Source organism: Maniola jurtina, chromosome 14 (assembly GCF_905333055.1).
Source record: "Maniola jurtina chromosome 14, ilManJurt1.1, whole genome shotgun sequence".
Lineage (NCBI taxonomy): Eukaryota > Metazoa > Arthropoda > Insecta > Lepidoptera > Nymphalidae > Maniola > Maniola jurtina.
In genome coordinates this window covers 523,660-541,411 of record NC_060042.1, presented here as the reverse complement: position 1 = coordinate 541,411, position 17,752 = coordinate 523,660, and the positions used below count along the sequence as shown (strand labels likewise).

The 17,752-nt window shown below is 38.4% G+C and overlaps 2 protein-coding genes across 3 annotated transcripts; both read right to left on the bottom strand.

Annotated features, from left to right (window-relative positions):
* Window positions 1–5,990: 5,990 nt before the first annotated feature.
* On the bottom strand, window positions 5,991–13,209 carry LOC123871553 (clusterin-associated protein 1). 2 transcript variants are annotated; one of them, XM_045915418.1, is made up of 11 exons: window positions 13,092–13,209; window positions 12,404–12,600; window positions 11,602–11,772; window positions 11,172–11,267; window positions 10,426–10,643; window positions 9,711–9,843; window positions 9,093–9,177; window positions 8,521–8,613; window positions 7,743–7,853; window positions 7,228–7,314; window positions 5,991–6,642 (listed from the first exon to the last, which is right to left on the bottom strand). In XM_045915418.1, exons 1-11 carry the CDS (start codon window positions 13,111–13,113, stop codon window positions 6,521–6,523), a joined length of 1,335 nt encoding a protein of 444 aa, XP_045771374.1. In that variant the 5' UTR covers window positions 13,114–13,209; the 3' UTR covers window positions 5,991–6,520. The 2 variants fall into 2 exon arrangements, with proteins under 2 accessions (XP_045771374.1, XP_045771375.1); XM_045915419.1 differs by lacking the exon at window positions 7,228–7,314.
* Window positions 13,210–13,367: 158 nt separating this feature from the next.
* Window positions 13,368–16,811, bottom strand: LOC123871564 (peptidyl-tRNA hydrolase ICT1, mitochondrial). Its single transcript, XM_045915438.1, has 5 exons — window positions 16,532–16,811; window positions 16,066–16,167; window positions 15,601–15,684; window positions 14,946–15,115; window positions 13,368–14,270 (listed from the first exon to the last, which is right to left on the bottom strand). The coding sequence occupies exons 1-5, from the start codon at window positions 16,685–16,687 to the stop codon at window positions 14,177–14,179; spliced, it is 606 nt and encodes a 201-aa protein (XP_045771394.1). The 5' UTR covers window positions 16,688–16,811; the 3' UTR covers window positions 13,368–14,176.
* Window positions 16,812–17,752: the final 941 nt, after the last annotated feature.

Genomic DNA, 17,752 nt, shown 5'->3' with positions numbered 1-17,752 from the left:
TTGAACCCACAGAATTCAGAATAGAGCCTATGGAAGTGGTAAAGGAACGTGAACTTGTAATTGCGCCGATGACTAGTGGCCGCACACACAAATCGTGTGCGGCTAGGCCGGAGTTTCGATAGTAGTACTAGGTGATTAAATCAGTTCGCTTATATGGAGAGTCGGGGGTAAACCGATACGCTATCCCGGTATTATAGAAAAGCAGGATGTCATTTCTATTAACGTATTTTGAATTCTGTGACCGAACCAAACTAAACGCGATAGCTTTACGAGGGTAGTTGTAAATATTGACTAACTCACTTGATAGATACTAACCCTGGCACTATAACTAATATTATATAGGAGGACTCGTGTTCATCTTTCAATTTCAACCATATGTCCAAGTACATAAAGCTGAATTTAAGTTGTTTAAAAAAAAAGATGTTACGCTTCGGCTCCCAACGTGTGAGAATCCTTTTTATTTGACACCAAACTCGATACATTGCCCTTATTGTGGCTAATAAAGTGTTGGGTCTAAATGTATTGCTATCTCTTTCACAACGTTCCCTGCAGAAAAGGATAACACTAGATTTAGAACATCAATTTACTTAAGAGATTGTATCTAACAGGATTAGCAAAAGAATTTTTTTTTTTTGGCGTTTATTGCAAGTAACAAAAAATGGTCACCTTATTAACCCCCACATTACTAACACGAACAATTTGTAAACTTGTTTTGTATCGTCAAATATCTGTGTTATAGGAATCGTTTTAAGCTTTATTTATCTAGTTTTAACTTACAATTAAGATGCATGAGACGGGTCTGCCCGCGAAATTCAAAATTAATTTGGGTTTTCGCAATTTATAAACTAATATACGACAAAGTAGGCTTATGGCATTCCAATTCCGACAATGGCAGTATCATCTTCACAGGATTACATAAAAATCTTCACTTGAAAGTGTTCAGTTTAAGAAATTAGTCAAAATAATGAGTTTGATATGAGTTACTCACAAATTAGTCGATACTATAGCTAATTTCTTAAACTGGACCCTTTCAAGTAAAGATTTTTATATAAACCTGTAAGGATGATACTGCCATTGGCGAAATTGAAATACCGCAAGCCTACTTTTTGGTATTACTTTAAAAATAAATAAAATTTGAATTTTGCGGGCAGACCCGTCTCATGCACCAGAGACTTATGTATTGAACGTACTTTGGCTTGAGTCATAGTTAAAACAGGATAATGTCTTTGACATTAATATTCTATCATGTTTCAATTCCAAATAAAACCTGACCAGAGTCAAAGTACGCTTTTGAATCTCAGTTTTTTAAGTAGATGTAAAACATTCTGATTTTCTGTAAAGAAAAATATTTGAAGAGTGTGTTTTTTACGTCTACCCACCTTAATCATAATTCTTAGTCTGGTGCTACTTAATACGGACCACGAACAACAATACCTAATGTTTTTCCTCAATTCCAGATAGTTATTTACACTGTAAATTGCCACAGAGGTCTCAGCTATACAAAAGAAAAACGTTTTAGGGCCGATTTTTAATGATCTAGTAACTTTTATCTGAGGAATAAATTTGAGGTTTTGACAGTTTTTGTATAGGAAATCTGTCAAAACGTCCTCAGATAAATGTTATTTGATGATTGAAAAATCGGCCCTTAATGTGTTAAAAGCAATACTTTTATGTCAGATAAGAGACGTAGACGCTATCGTTTTCTCCTTCTCTAGATTTAGGGCATTTCCCTAAAGCCTATGCAACATTTGCTATCAACTGAAACGTAAGAATATTAATACTTAAGATGCCAGTATTTTGGAGATCCTAAATGCCAGATTTTCCAAGCATTTTGTACATTTTTATTTAAAAAAATAAAAAAACCCAATATTTCGGCTAAATGAGATTTATAAAGGGGTATACAGTCTCGTTTAACTGTCGTCTGAGCAATGTCAAATTACTCTCTATAAATCTTTCTAGGTAGTTATTTGAAATGTGGTCCGTGTTATGGTAGCTTTAACTTGATCTAATATTAACTTAGTCTTTAGCTTGTATATTATAGAACTCAAAGTCCGATGTACCTAACCGGTGCCAAATTCTCAAACGAGGGAGAACAATATCGATTGGTATGTATATATGTAACACATCTAAATTTGCTCAATTCATTTTACTTAGTTCTATTTTTTTTAAGTTAAATCTATAAATATCTTTAAATATAGGTAAGAATACTAACTGACTGCAAGAAACACTTGTTCAACGACCAACGATCTCTCTGATACTCCGCACTAGATGGGCCAATCAATGATCTAGCAAAAATCGTGCTGTCATAGTTAAGTGTAAATTAAAAATTTATAACACCTCTGACAAGTGAAGGTTACAGTAACTAGAAAAGAGCTGATAACTTTCAACTTTGATTATAGCTAAAAACACTCTCGATCAAGCCATCTTTCAAACAAAAAAAACTAAATTAAAATCGCTTCATTAGTTTAGGAGCTACGACGCCACAGACAGATACACAGATACAATTGATGAGTCCTATTTTAGCAATATTAATAAAAAGAGAAAGATGCAGATAAGTTTAGAGAAAAACATCAGATGGCCATCCAGTTATAAAGAAAAGCGAGATGCGACCCGCAAAAACTTTTTTTGGGAATGACTCATCTAGTGCTACTACTCGATAATAAATATCGTTGATTACAAGACCAATCTGCAAGGAGTTTTGTAAGTATTTCTTGCAATATAATTAAGCACTCTTGAGAGAAGTTTTGGGCATAAGCAGAAGTCTTAGTAGTCGAAGTATAAGGAAAGAATCCGAATGTCGAAACAGTTAAGCGTTAAAGTAAAATGGACCTAAAACATATTTATTTAAAGCGCAAGTTCGTCTGTACGTCTCTAAGCGGAAACACTATGAAACTAAAATTGGTGTTACTGAATTTTTAACTTTAAAACAACTTAATTTAGGTTCACTTTACAGTGACGCTATGACTCACAGCCAGTGACGGATTAAGACTACTTGATGCCCTAAGCAATCTATGCCTGTGGGCCCCCCTATCCGTATATATTTACTAGAATCGGTCTTTTTAAAACTTTACTGCCTAAAAACATTAGTTTTTTGTAAAATAAGATGATGAGACGTAACGTACTTTAGAAGTGGAGTAGGTGCTACAACAATAAAAACCCGGCCAAGTGCGAGTCAGACTCGCGCACTGAGGGTTCCGAACTCGAGTATTTTTTCCAACATTTTGCACGATAAATCAAAAGCTATTATACATAAAAATCTGTTTTAGGATGTACAGGTAAAGCCCTTTCAAATGATACCCCACTCGGTATAGTTATCTTAATAGGGGTTAAAGTATGAAATTGCCGTTTTATTGTAATAGGTACTTCGAATTGACATAGAACCTTCATTGTTTGAAATTTTTGAATGAAACTTTTTTTCATACGGTACCTATGTAGTTCTTCTTTTAAAAAATGTGCGACATTCGATTATCAACTTTCAGTTGTTTTTTTATTCAGCTTAGACAATAAAGATGGATACTTCTTAAATTCGTGTGATTTGTGAATACGAGTTCCGACGCGGAACTAACGCGGCAGAAACAGCTCGCAATATAAATGTTGCGTTTGGAGAGGGGACTGCTAATGAACGCACTGTGCGATTTTGGTTTAAACACTTTCGTGATGGAAACTTCGATTTGAAGAACGAACCACGTGGAAGACAGGTGAATAACAATGATTTGAAAGAGATGGTGGAAGCCGATCCGAGCCAAACTACCCAGGAATTAGCGGCATGGTTTAACGTTACCTTACCAACAATATTGACTCATTTGCGTCAAATCAATAAAATAAAAAAATATGAAAAATGGGACCTCATGATTTGACTGATCTGCAGAAAGAAACGCGTGTTGAAACTTGCGTTGCCTTGTTGAATCGATACAGAAATGAAGGAATATTGGATCGAATTGTGACATGTGATGAAAAATGGATTCTTTACGATAATCGTAAGCGGAAAATGCATTGGCTGACACCAGGTCAAACGCCGCAACAGTGTCCTAAAGCAAAGCTTACCAATAAAAAGGTAATGGTAACTGTTTGGTGGTCTCAGCGTGGTGTTATTCACTATAGCTTTCTCTGATCTGGTCAAGCAATAACGGCAGATGTCTACTGCGCCGAACTCCGAACAATGACAGCGAAACTAGCAGTGAAACAGCCCCGACTTATGAATCGATCTTCACCATTATTGCTCCATGATAACGCGAGACTTCATACAGCACGAGAAACCGTTTTAACTCTACAGGAACTGCAATTAGAAACCATTCGTCACCCTCCGTATTCGCCAGACCTTGCTCTAACGGACTACCATTTTTTTTTGTGATTTGGACAATTTTCTGCGTGATAAAAAGTTTTTTTCTCAGGAGGCAGTGCAAAATGCTGTCACACAGTTTGTCAAATCTAGATCACCAGAGTTCTATCGCAAAGGCATAAATGAGCTTCTTATTAGATGGCAGCAATGTATAGATAATAATAGTAACTATTTTGATTAAATAAATATGTTAAATTAAAAAAAAAAGAATTTTTATTTTTAGTACAAATCGGCAATTTCATACTTTAACCCCTAATATTTTGAAAAATGGAACCCCTTTTTTTTAAATGATGTAAACCACAAATTCGCGGTTTTCAGATTTATTCCTATACCTGTGCTATAAGACCTTCCTACCTACCAAATTTCATGATTCTAGGTCAACGGGAAGTACCCTATGGGTTTCTTGACCGACAGACAGACAACAAAGTGATCCGTTTGTTAAGGGTTCCGTTTTTCCTTTTGAGGTACGGCACCCTAACAAAGCATAATTTATTTATTTATTGAAATGCGCCTTGCGGATTTCGGTGGCATTCGAATTGTCGAATCGAATGCACAAGCGGGCAGCGAGTGGGCAAGCGGGAGTGGGGTTATGACTCTAGGTCGGACTCTATGTCAACTTAAAACGCGCGAATTTTCAAATTAATCCTAGAAACTTTTTTTGGTGACGTGAGAGTGAGACGTGATGCCCAAAGGACGGATTTTTTTGTGCTTCTTCTGGTGCCCCCTCAGACGTGATGCCCTAGGCAATTGCTTAATTTGATTAAGGGTTAATCCGTCACTGCTCACAGCTATGAGGTCTGAAACCTCATACTAAATCACACTGATTCTATATACTTAGCTGTAATTCTTGTTACCAAGTTTGTTCATTTAGATTTTTTTAAATATATTCTATGTTATTATTATATTGTATAAAAGCTTAAAGTAATGTATAGCGTAGTTTTTGAGATTATTATTTCCATATAAGCGAATTTTAGTGGTAGCTAATAATGTAAATATTTTATTACCTAATGTAGGTAGTTACTTTGTTTTTATATTTATGTATTCTTTTAATAAAATTGTTATAATAAGGAAATATTGAGATTTTCTAAATGGAACGTCATATATAACCAAATTTGAGAGTATTCACATCTTTTTCTTACCAATGTAATAAGAAAAGGACAGACAAACTTATTTTAATTTAAAACTGACAAACCTCGTGACTTTAACTATTGGCTTTGCGCATAGTGTTTAAAGTAGAGGTTGATATACTTGGTAGCACTAAAATTTTAAGTTGTTAATTTAAAATTCATTTTCCGTCCTATTTGAGCAATAAGTATCAAAAAGAAAAAAAGATGCAGATACTCTAAATTTAGTTTAAAATTTAGAATATTTAAAGCAAGTTTATATTGCTTGTGAAATGAATAAATTATATTTTTACACAAACTAATCATTTTTTTATTTAAATAACCCTTTATTTCGAAGGATATAAAGATCAAATATAGGTACTTCACGTGGTGTTAGAACTTAAGCGAGGAAAGGCGTATAAATATTTATGCCATATCCCTTCCAAGTAAGCCCGCTCCCATCAGACTGCATCATCATTTACCATCAGGTGGGATAAGATAGCAGTCAAAGGCTAAGATTCGAATAAAAAAAATTAAAAAAAACCATGTGTAAGTATTACTCAAGTTTTTATTAGTAAGCCGGTCAATCATTAGTCCTTACATTAGGAATGGTCTACATCCAGTATAATAATCCTCTGAATCATCAGTAAGGGCGGTTGCGCACTCATCCGATCCAAGTCCACGAAAATAGTTCCGAAGGAGTCATAGAACTATTTGTATGGTAGCTTACGTACTAGATCCAACTTCCGTCATCCATGAGAATATCTCGGTTGTGCCTCGGATTCAAATAGACCATAAATGAGGTAGATAAAGATATTATGTCAAACATGTCTACTCAATAGCATGGATTGGATTTGGATCAGAGATCGGTTTAGTGCGTAAGCAATATCCGAATTCGGTCCGAGTTTTTAATATCCTTATTTTCACGGATTCGGATCGGATGGGTGCGTAATTGCTCTTAGTATCTTTTTTTTCTTCTGGCTTTACACAGATTACCAAATGCCAGGTATGTAGTTATTTATAAGTTAGGAAAAGTCCGCCAAGTACGAAATTTCCCGCCCTTTTTTCCTCTTCGTATCTAAAATTCGTTGTCGCTGAGTGCGGAGGTCCGTCCGGGATGAGCGCTAGTGAGGCGCAGCTCACTCTCGGAGGAACTGCCCAAGGATCCTTCAGAACCCTCTTCGCCCTCTGCCTTTGCAGCTGTTGAGCAAAAATATATGATGAGTCGACAGGTTCTGCTACCATTCTGAGCGCGAACTCGCCAACAAACTGCTATGCAGTCTTGCGAGACAGGTTGTCTGTACTGATTCTCGCAGTCTCTTGCCTTCCACGTTCCCAACCATGATCAGCTTCCCAATACTTTCATTTTTGCCGCGGGCGATATGTCCAACATAACTAAGGATGCGTTGAAGGCGTATGGCGAAAAAACGTGTGAAAAAAGTCGTACTCTGTACATTCCACTAGACTAACTACATCGTGGGGTTATTCAAGGGGCGGACCAACAAATTCCAGAAAGGCCGACAACGCATCGGTGCTGCAAATGTTCATGGGTGGCGGTAATCACTTAAAATCAGGTGGCCCCGCCTGTTCGTTTGCTCGCTATTTTATTATTTAAAAAAAAAGTTGTACGGATAGGTATAGGAAGACGCCGTACTGCTGCTGCTAGCTGTCATCGCGTGGACAATTAGCGGTCACTTCGATTCGTTGTGCGTGTGTTGTGTGGGAACGTTGTCAAGTAAATGAGTCGGTAACTGAACGCAAAGCTGTCAAACGTCGGATACGTACCATGCATGAGGTCGGCGTAGTCGTCAGCGGCCGCCAGCGTGCGTGTGGCCGGCCGCGGCCGCGACCAGCGCCCGCCGCCGTCGCCGCCTGGCGAGACCAATTGATTACTTTTAACTCTTAACTCTGAGATGTCTTCAAAGTTTGGAACATCGGCGCAAAGTTGCCAGTCTATCGGTATTCTACAAGATATATTTCGGAGAGTGTGCACAAGAGCTTTTTGACCAAGTTTCTCCTTCACCTTTCTACCATAGTACTGCAAGGCATCGTCAAGTTGGGGTCCCCAGGTGCTAGAATGGCGACCTCGCACCGGAGCGTTGGAAGATCATCAACACATCACGACCTCCTTGTACTTGAAGTTTTTTGATTAATAAATTTTCATTCCATTTGATTTCACCTAATTTCTGTTACACGGAAAACCGGTAGTGGTGATGGGACGGTCTAAACCATCAATCCGTATGCTGTGGCCTCTGGCGACGTGTATGGCTAATATCCAATATTGACGGGTAGGTACTTACCGCCGTAGAGTTGAGTGTCGGAGAGATCGGTGTCGGAGCTGTCGTCGAGGTCTCGCGAGTCGTCGCGCGCCTGCATCGCGCCGAAAGCGCGCCGCGCGTCCGGCCCCGCGCCTAAAGAACACATACTTTGATACAGTACTCCCTCTATAGTTGTATTCCTCATTACTGAGGGTCGTGACACATTTCCATTAATCCTATAATACGAGAAGTTCTCTTCGGGTTAATAACTTGACTACAGAGAACTCTTAGGTTAATTTACAGTTATTATCAAATGTTAGTGATAATAACCGAGACCGACGGCTTAACGTACTCTCCGAGCCCCGGAGGAAACGAAAAGGCCCAATTTCGGACCTCTGAAGTCGGTCACCCATTCAGTTACCGACTTGGGTCAACGTTGCTTAACAATCACAATCGATTGATATGCGTTGTCACAACTAGGATACATGTCCCTCACTAGATTACTGCCACTTTTATAAGTCACATCAACAAAATTCGTTTGCGTAAAAAGCGCAACCTAAAGCTCCGGCGACACGCTCCGTAAGACGGTATCCCGCGCAGTTCCAAAAGCTGCTAAAGATTGGACTGCGCAGTTCTCGGCAGTTTTAATTGCACAGACAATACAGAGCGTGTAGCCTGAGCGTCACGTCGACTAGAAAGAAAGAAAGACGGACGGACGGACGGATGGACAGACGGCCAGACAGGCAACAACAAAGTGATCCTATAAGGGTTCCTTTTTTCCTTTTGAGGTACGAAACCCTAAAAATAAGAAACAAATTACCAGCAGTTTTAATGCGAAGTCTGGTCTTGGGCCTCGTTGCCGGTCTCGGCTGTTTCACGGATTCTTTTTCCTCCTCACTCGAGTTCGCTTCATCTGGGAAACATTGAACGCATACTTAATTATAATATTAGGATAACTTGATTTAAAGGTTTTTACCTACTTATATTAAAAACGGGAGAAAACAGAAGAAAAGCCCATTTGAGTGCTAAAATCAGACATGTTTGGAGGCGTTGTTCTAGGCTCGACCGTAATACGTCAGTAGATTCGGTCGAGCCTACAACAATAGATTTATACTCGAGGTCCAGCTGGTCCAACCGTTGTAAAAACAAAGTTCTCTGGGATTAAAACTTCGTTAGCGCGATTCAGGCTGGATTTTCTATTTTCATTTTGCAAACTGAAGTTACCTGTGGTGTCATCTAGTGAGATAATTGTGAGTTGCTTTATGCCTTAGGTTCGTATCGTGTCAACGTGTGGCGACCACCATAGACATAATAGACGAAGCAATAAAACTTAAGACAGCCCATCTTTTTATGTCGGGGAATAAATACCCATGTGAAGAAAATATAGTATACCAGAATCGCTTAGTTTCCCCAGCACATCCTCGGCTTCGTATTTGTGTATTAGCTGCATGATGGCTGCTTGTTGCTCTTCTGCGGCCTGGAAACCCAAAATAATAAAAAACTAGTCCAAATCTGTCACTACTTACACATATAGTGACAAATTTTAAGAAAGGGCTCGCCATATTTTTAATTTTCAATTTGATTGTCGATTTTTAATTTAATTTAGTTGACGAAATTGAGCTTTAAAACAAGGTATTTAAGGTTTATTTTACTTTGACGCTAATGTGTTTCGATCGTCGAATTCTATCAACGTTGGCGTGATTTAAAATCTCCCCTAAGCATACAAAGCACGTGTCCCAGAATTGCGCATTTTTTCTCACATTAACGATTCAATATTCTTCTATTGAAAAAAGATTTGATGGTAAACCCTGTAGTTTTTTTTTTTAAAGAATATTAACCATTTTTAATCATGACTAACATTCCCCTTTCCCCTCCAACTAAGCGTAAAGCTTTGTGCTAGGAGTGGGTACGACAATAGTGCAACGGCTGGGGTTTGAACCGCCGATCTTTCGGAATTCAGTCCACTCCTATAACCGTTGAGCTATTGAGGTTATAGTTCCACAAACATACCTCAGCCTGAGCAGTCTCGAGCAAACTCAGCTGGTGCTTGAGCGCCTCCACGCAGCGGTACCGCAGCACGTACTGCTCCCACAGCTCCTCGATCTCACTCTCTAGGGAGTTCAGCTCGCTCTGATACGCTGGCCTGTGGACCAAAAGAGGCCAGAAGAAGGTGCACTATTCATGCTAAACAAGGCAAAGTTAAACAGCAGCAATATTATAGAGGTAAAGTTTGTAAGTTGGTTTGTAGGAAGTAATCTCTGGTACTACTGAAGCGATTTTGAGAAATCTTTCACCAATAGAAAGCTACAGAATAGAATAGAATAGATTTTTATTTAAATAGACTTTTACAAGTGCTTTTGAATCGTCAAATAATTTACCACTGGTTCGGAATGCCGTTCCTACCGAGAAGAACCAGCAAGAAACTCGGCGGTTGCTCTTCTTTTCATTCTTCCTGAGTGAAGCCGGGACGGATTGCTAGTCACAAATTACCTATTTGATTGTACATAAATCTCTGGTAAATCAGGTCGAAAAATTCCAGAGACCTAATAGATAAAGCCTTGTTGCGTTGCTCCTGAAGATTAATCTTACAGTTTGCAGTCGCTTCTCCGCTCGCTGCTGCTCCACTCGGCGTCGCTCCAACACCGCACCGAGAGGGCACGAGACAGCACTGACTTCAAAAGAAGGACGAACGATAGAGAGCCATGTCATTGAAGATTGTTCTTACTTGATCTTCTGCACAGTGTGCAGTCGCTTCTCCGCTCGCTGCAGCTCCGCTCGGCGTCGCTCCAGCTTAGCGTCGAGCGCCGCCTCACTCGAGGCCACGTTGTCGATCTGTTCCCGCACCGCACTCACTCGCGCTGAGAGGGTCTCCACGGCACGGGACAGCGCTGACTCCAGAGACGACATGTCCAAAGGACGAGATAGAGCCTTGTCCCGGTGCTCCTGGAGATTGAATACAATATGTATAGTTAAAAAAACTTGAGACCTATGGAGATTTGTATACCATAATGCAGATTATACCGAAAAGATGGCGAGAACTTAACTCTGTTCAAATAATTCTTGAACACATTTTATTGCCAGCAAGCCAGCCAAGCTTTTACAACAAAAAAGAGAAGTACACCATACTATTCAGCAATGCATCCAGCGGCAGTAACATTACGTCTTTCTATCAGTTCAAAAGTCAGTAAGAAGAAGAGCGACGGTTCAGATGACATGCATGTAGTGGCGTGCATAGAGTTTAAAGCCAGGGTAAGCATTAAGGTACGAACTTATTTTCTGGCAGGTCATAATGGAAAATAAGCATTGATCTATTACAACTAGGGTAGGCATTACTTTTATACCTCTATGAGCTGCACGCCACTGCATGCACGCATCTCTACGAATAATTCGCTCACTAAGTAAGTAAGTACTTCGCGCTCGCACTCCCACGTGAATTTGCTTAAGAAGCCGAGTCGAGGTTTTAGAGGTTACCTTATTCTCCGGTTCTTTGGCCAGAAGATCGTACAAGAACGCCCCTTGCGCTGTGATATCAGTTGCCAATGCTCGTGCTTGTTTGATTTCGCTAACCTGCAAATTTTAATTCGCTGAGAACAGATGATAAGGCGTCTTTTTAGATTTGGTGATAAGTTGACTTAGCCTTACAGACTGGCCCGTAGAATTAATTTGCGGCTGAATGTTTACTGGCTAACTCTAAACGCCAAGGGAAGATATCGCTGCAAATCAGCCGTTGCTGGCTAATAGGTGATAAGTTACTGGTGGATAGTAAGAAACTGGTGTGTAGTAAGTTACTGGTGGATAGTAAATAACTGGTGTGTAGTAAGTTACTGGTGGATAGTAAATAACTGGTGGGTAATAAGTTACTAGTGTATAATAAGTAACTGGTGGGTAATAAGTCACTCACGCGGTTGCTGACGTCGTAAACCAAAGGGTTGGAGTCAGCGAGCTGGTCGTCCTGGCTTGGCGTCTCCAACGCGGAGCGAAGCAGGCTGGCCACTTTGAGCAGCTCTCGTACCGCCCATCCATCCGCGCCGTAGATCTTCTTGCCGTTGAGCTTGAGATTTGCCCTGGAATGCTTTGAAAAATAGGGGGAAAATTACTTTATAAAGCTTAATAGCTCGTTCACACAGGCTGCGTAAGCGTAGACGTAGCGCGTGCCATTGCGTTGGAACTGTATGAAACATGGCACACCGCTTGCGTAAAGCGTGGACGTGTGCGTAACAAGGTGTGTTAGGGGTTTACGCGCATCACTACGCACGTGTCACGTGTACGTGCTTGGTGTGAATCGGTCTTTATACTTAGTGTAACGCATTGCAAAGAGAAGTAAAACATAAGAATTTTAGTACCTATGTCTCTAGTTGATACCGCAAACTTTCTATTTCTTGAGACTTCCCATAATGAATGGTTCACAAATTGCGATACGCATGGCTAAGATTTTGAATACTCTTTCGCGATGTGTTTCCTATCAATCACAATCCAGGTAGGTATCTTAAAAACACGTCCCATGTTAGGCCATATCATCACTTTCTATCAGGAGTGATTGTGGTCAAGCGCTTGCCTACCTATAACCTAATGAAAAAAAATTGAGAAAGAAAAAGAATCTACATACATAGGTACCTACGCTTTTCAAAGATATCTACTGGGTTTAGTTTAGTGCCTGCATAGTTTTGATGAATTCTGTGACCCTAACTTGGTCATCGACTCACAAACAGTTCAGTAGCATGCGTGACCATAGCAACCCGTTGTTCCACTGTATCCTTCCCGCCAGCCAGTACAGCATCAGGCTCGATCCTGGCCGCCAACCAGCGCAGGCAAGTTTCCACCAGCTCCCAGTTAGGGTTGCGGAAGCTTTCCAGGGATATTTGCTGGGGAAAGCCGAGGGCACGCATGGCTTCGCTGAAATCTGAGGCAATAAAGACATATTATTCTACTGTCTGTGGTACCTACATACTTTTTTTTTTTTTTTTTTTAAATAGTAGCCATGCTAATCATGATTAATACTCCCCTTTCCCCTCCAATTAAGCGTGAAGCTTGTGCCAGGAGTGGGTACGACAATAGTGCAACGGGTGCGGTTTGAACCACTGACCTTTCGGAATTCAGTCCGCTCCTCAACCGTTGAGCTATCGAGGCTATTGTATACTATGCATATTGCATACATTTTAAGTTCCTCTTTTTTCCTCTCTGTAGTCTGTATCAACCGTCATGACAAAAATATAGTTTACCCGGCTTTAATGGGCTTTATCCTTACAATAAAGATTAAAATCGTGCTTTTTTAGTTGATACATAAAGCTAAAATGGCGAGTGAATTCTCATTTTGTATAAATGGATTGGATTCATATTGGATTAGTAAAATAATTTATTAGGTATTGGAATTCTAAGTACTTATATACTTACTTCTTAGGTCCCTGTACGACATATTTGGTACTGTTAGTTAAAATATTATAATTTTATTCAATAATACACAGTGAATGAACAATGAGCTATTTTCTCAAAGAAAATTATTCTTGTATTTATTTTTGTTTCCAAACTCTGTTGTCATGGAAACATAAAATTACCAAAAAAATGCTCTTTGTACCATAGATAACATACCATACTATAACCATAGATAGGAATATTATTTACCAATAGGACCAATACCATCAATATGAGGATGTTTAAATGAAAGACGACTCTTTCTAATTTAAGTTTTATTGGGTACATAATTTAAGTAAGAATATTAAACTACTACAGCTAATTTAATGCTATGTTAACTATACACAGACCTTCATATTTCACTTTAGTTGATACTCTTTAATCATGACATGAAGATAAATTAGTTATATGAAGTTTACTCCTTAGTTTCAATCAACGAGGAGTTTTCCTTATTTAATTTGGAATTGAGCACACATTAACAGCTGTTGTTGTAATTATTGAGATCACAATCATTAATATGTAGTCAGTGCAAAAATCAAACAACAACAGCTGTTAAAGAATTCACCATTTTGTATCCAAAATGGTGCACTGGGCATAGAACTTTAAAGACGACGAGGCTGGTGATTGCTATTTAAGGCTACACCTACAGTACTTTTCTCCCTTTTGTGAGGAAACAATAAACAAATGAATTCAAAAAACACTTACATTGCAGTTGCCAAGTAAAAATGTAATAATAATTCTTCTTTTTAACTAAACAACTTAAAGATTGTAATAAACTAATAGGAAAAATCCATATTAATTTTAATTCGCACAATTCGACTGTGAGCAGTCTTATTGTATTTTGAAACTTTAGAAAAAAATATGCGAATTCAGCCTTTATAATCTCCTTGCAACAATCACGTATACCTAAAAAACCTCGTTACCAGTATGAAACTGTCCAGCAATTTCTATAACCGTTCTTTTGGAAATTGCTGGCATCTGTACAGAAAAGAGCGGAGTGGGAGAAAATATTATTTTGGTCGTTAAAGTCCCCCAGTTGATTGGAAGTGCTCAATTTAAGGGAAAAATCATAAGTCCACCACAGTGGGTGCTTGCCTCTGAGCGCGCTTCAATGCATCTTCCCGTTTGACCGCCACGCGCAGGCGGGACGCCTTCAAATGCCTGGAACCAATGCAGATATTTCTTATTACTATTTATTCTGACCTCTGGCCAGCTTAACCAATGACGATGGTGGCAGGGAGCGGGTGGCTGAGGAAGGTGGAGGTCAGTGTTTGGTGGCGGGCTCTTGGAAAGGCATATGTCCAGCAGTGGATGCATACAGGCTGATGGAATGGAATTTATTCTGATGCAGAACAAAAAAAAAAAATTCGTTTCAGGATATAAAAAGTATTAGTCATTTCACAATCTGTATTTGTCCTAAATTGCATCTTTACTACATAGTTACTGTAATAGTTTCTGAATAAATTGGCTGTGACCGACAGGACAGACAAACTCACAGACCATGATGTGAATTACAAATATTACATTTTTACTTGACTGTGGCAAAGCCCAAAAGGATATATATTTTTCATTCCTAAGTCTACTTGTAACCATTCAACGGCTCAACCAATTTTGATAAACTATCCGTCATTACATTCATCTTGATGGCGCGAATGTCACTGGGTACAATAAATTAAAAAAATATTCAATGGCGGATTTTATGTACAGCAATGTGCAGGCTGAAAGAGATTCAATGCAAATCGTAGTCAGGGTTTTTTGAAAACTTTTTAAATTACTTGTTTAACTTTTGATTAAAGATATGAAACATTACACTAATAAGTCCAGCAAACCCCTTACCTTTGCCGGATTCTCTCTTCAGTCTCCGGGGAGGGTTCCCTGTTAGTGGCTGCAGCATCTCGGATCATGTTCCTCAACTTCTGCAGACAATCTGCTAAGTTGAGCTGCTGTGTTCTGGTCACGTCGGAGCGAAAGATCAGATAGCCTTCCTTGGTTAGTTTGTTACTGTGCTGTTAATTAACAAGATAAAGTTGAAAACTAAACCCGACTATGGTCATCGTAATAAATGCTGAAATATTATAGTAAAATTGTTTTTCTGTTGCCTGGTATATTTTAATGTTGTAGTACATTTATAATCATAAACTCAAAATTTTCTCCTCTTTCATTTGACATACCACTTGATACAGGCTGATAGATTGAGATTATTTTGATGATTCAAAAGCACTTCTGAAAATTTGTTTGAACAAAAAGTATTTGTACATATTTCAATGATTTTTTTATAGATGGAAAAACTTTAGCCTGTTTGAATGACAATTTTAAGATGCTGACATATGTCTGCATGTGAAAAATGGAGGCATATGGTGGTGCCTAAGTCCATCAGAGGACACAAAGGATGATGATTACTATATGAGTAAAAGTATTCAATCCAATTTTTGTTTGCTTTCTGTCTGCATTAACTAACTTTTTCTTTATAAAAAAATTGAGTACCACTTACAAGTTGAATCATTTTGTCTCTAATTTCAGCTGGAATCCAGTCCGCTTCACTAAGTTTGAATCTTAAGTCAACTTTCGTATGCACCTGAAGTCATAAAATTTAGGTTTAGTGATTTAGGTTTTTTAAGAATACCATGGGAAGGCTTTTCCTTTTGTTTTTTGGGGCAAAAAGTAGCTTATGTCCTCTCCTTCACTGGGATGCAGGATATTTCAATACCTTTCAGCAAAAATGGTTGATTGGCAGATGGGCTAAAAGCTAGCTGACAGATAGACACACTTTTTCAATCAATCAATCATTTTATTGCAGGATTACATGCAGTGGTCTTATCTTAAAAGAACAAATAAGATGTCTAATAATTTCATGTCATTTAAGTTAATGTCATGGAAGGGAAATTATCTTATCAAATCATACATGGACTATGGATTACAATATTTATATGGATTTCAAATGTTTCTGATTACCAACCTTATTGACATTTTGTCCACCAGGACCTGAGCTTGCGCTGTATTTAATTTCAAGTTTCTCCATAGGTATGTAGCCTGAAAACTTTTCATTAGGATTTGGTGTCTGGAAAATTACAGGTTTCACAGGTTAGACATCAAAATCTAAAGTACAGTCTCACTGAATTATACTACTACTACTTGTTTCATGAAAGGCTTATGTGAAACCCAAGGGAAATTTGAACTCTTTGTTTTCCTTGAATAAACCTGCCTATTTTAAGATACTAGATGATGGCTGTGACTTCGTCCACGTGGATTTAAGTTTGTTTTAAAATCCCAAGGGCAATAAATCTGAAGTACTTATTAGTAAAAAGGTTGCAAGCTTCCCAAGTACAAACTACACAAATCAAAGATCAAAAAGACTGCTACTATAATTTAACAAAGAACATTGCGAACGAGTTCCTATCACTTAAAACTTGAAATTAACTTACAAAGGAAGGTGTAGAGAGTTTCAAGGAACTGTTTGGATACAGAGTATCCAAGGAAATAGCACTTTTGTATGCCATGGATCGTTGCAGCAGTGTGGAGTAGCTACCACACTGCGCTATCACCCGCATCACTTGCATACGTAGAGGCATTAGAGCCATTGTTAAAATCGAAGTTTTTTACTAATTTGCAAATAATTTCTACTTTGTACTTCTATTTTATTGATTTTTATTTTTCCACAACAAAATAACCTCACTTTTTTGACATTTTACGATTGTTTGACGTTGACGTTGACATATTTCATCCTCATCCTCAATGTCACTGTGCTTTTTTTAAGCTCCGGACAACTGGGTTTTAGGTTTTTATAAACAATGATTTTAAATTATCGAAATAAGAATGAACTAATGCTATTTTAACATATTTTATAAAGAAATGCCTTCTAAGTGTAAACAATATTCATTTCATCATAAATATTGTTTATTCTGTTAGAAACTTGGCACTGGGACTTTCTCTCTATGCATTAAAATAATTTTCAGTATTCGGCCGTTAATCTCATATTATTTTTACCTAATTAATATAATTAGTTAAAGCAGTAAATTCTAATTCGTAGAAACTAGAAAGTCATAAAGTTTCATTGCTATTTTAAGCAAATAAAATTCAAAAAGAAAGACCACTGGCCTTTCCAGAGAGCAGACTTAAAGATGCAGTTTAATTCCACTTTAATTCGCCTTATGAAAAATGTTAATGCTCAAATCAGCGCGGGCTTCACGCTCTGAATGGTTTAATTAGGAGCGCCGTTCCACTCGCTGGCGCCCTCTCTCGTTTCTACGAGACTATTTAGACAATAATTTTATCACAATTTGACGCGCTTTATGATGGTAACTGTACTTTTCACTCACTGTTACTTTGTGGGTTTATTTAAGATAACAAAAAAAATCCTTTTCCAATGTTCTTATAAAATAATTAGGTCTATCAATTAGAACTGGAGACTGGAGTATCATATCCTTCGTTCCTTTAGGTTATTCTACAGGAGAGAGGGATTAGAGAGTGCTCCAATGGGAAAAGAGCTGAAAGTCGATTTCTTACGGCTAAAAGCCGAAGAGCGATTACACCCAGTTTTAGCCGGTTAACTAGTTAGGTGTGGCCGGTAGCATTTGGTTAAACATAGCAGTGTGTCAATGTTGTAAGCTGCTTCACGGCTAGTCTAAGTATAGCCGGTTAGATTT

Coding starts and splice junctions, on each gene's coding strand:
- LOC123871553 (XM_045915418.1), bottom strand. CDS start 13,113: ATGTCGTACAGGGACCTAAGAA. Junction 11,268..11,601: donor TTTACGACGTCAGCAACCGC/GTGAGTGACTTA, acceptor TAAAATTTGCAG/GTTAGCGAAATCAAACAAGC. Junction 9,178..9,710: donor TCGAGACTGCTCAGGCTGAG/GTATGTTTGTGG, acceptor TTGGGTTTCCAG/GCCGCAGAAGAGCAACAAGC.
- LOC123871564 (XM_045915438.1), bottom strand. CDS start 16,687: ATGGCTCTAATGCCTCTACGTATGCAAGTGATGCGGGTGATAGCGCAG. Junction 15,685..16,065: donor GTGGACAAAATGTCAATAAG/GTTGGTAATCAG, acceptor TTATGACTTCAG/GTGCATACGAAAGTTGACTT. Junction 15,116..15,600: donor GAGACAAAATGATTCAACTT/GTAAGTGGTACT, acceptor GTTAATTAACAG/CACAGTAACAAACTAACCAA.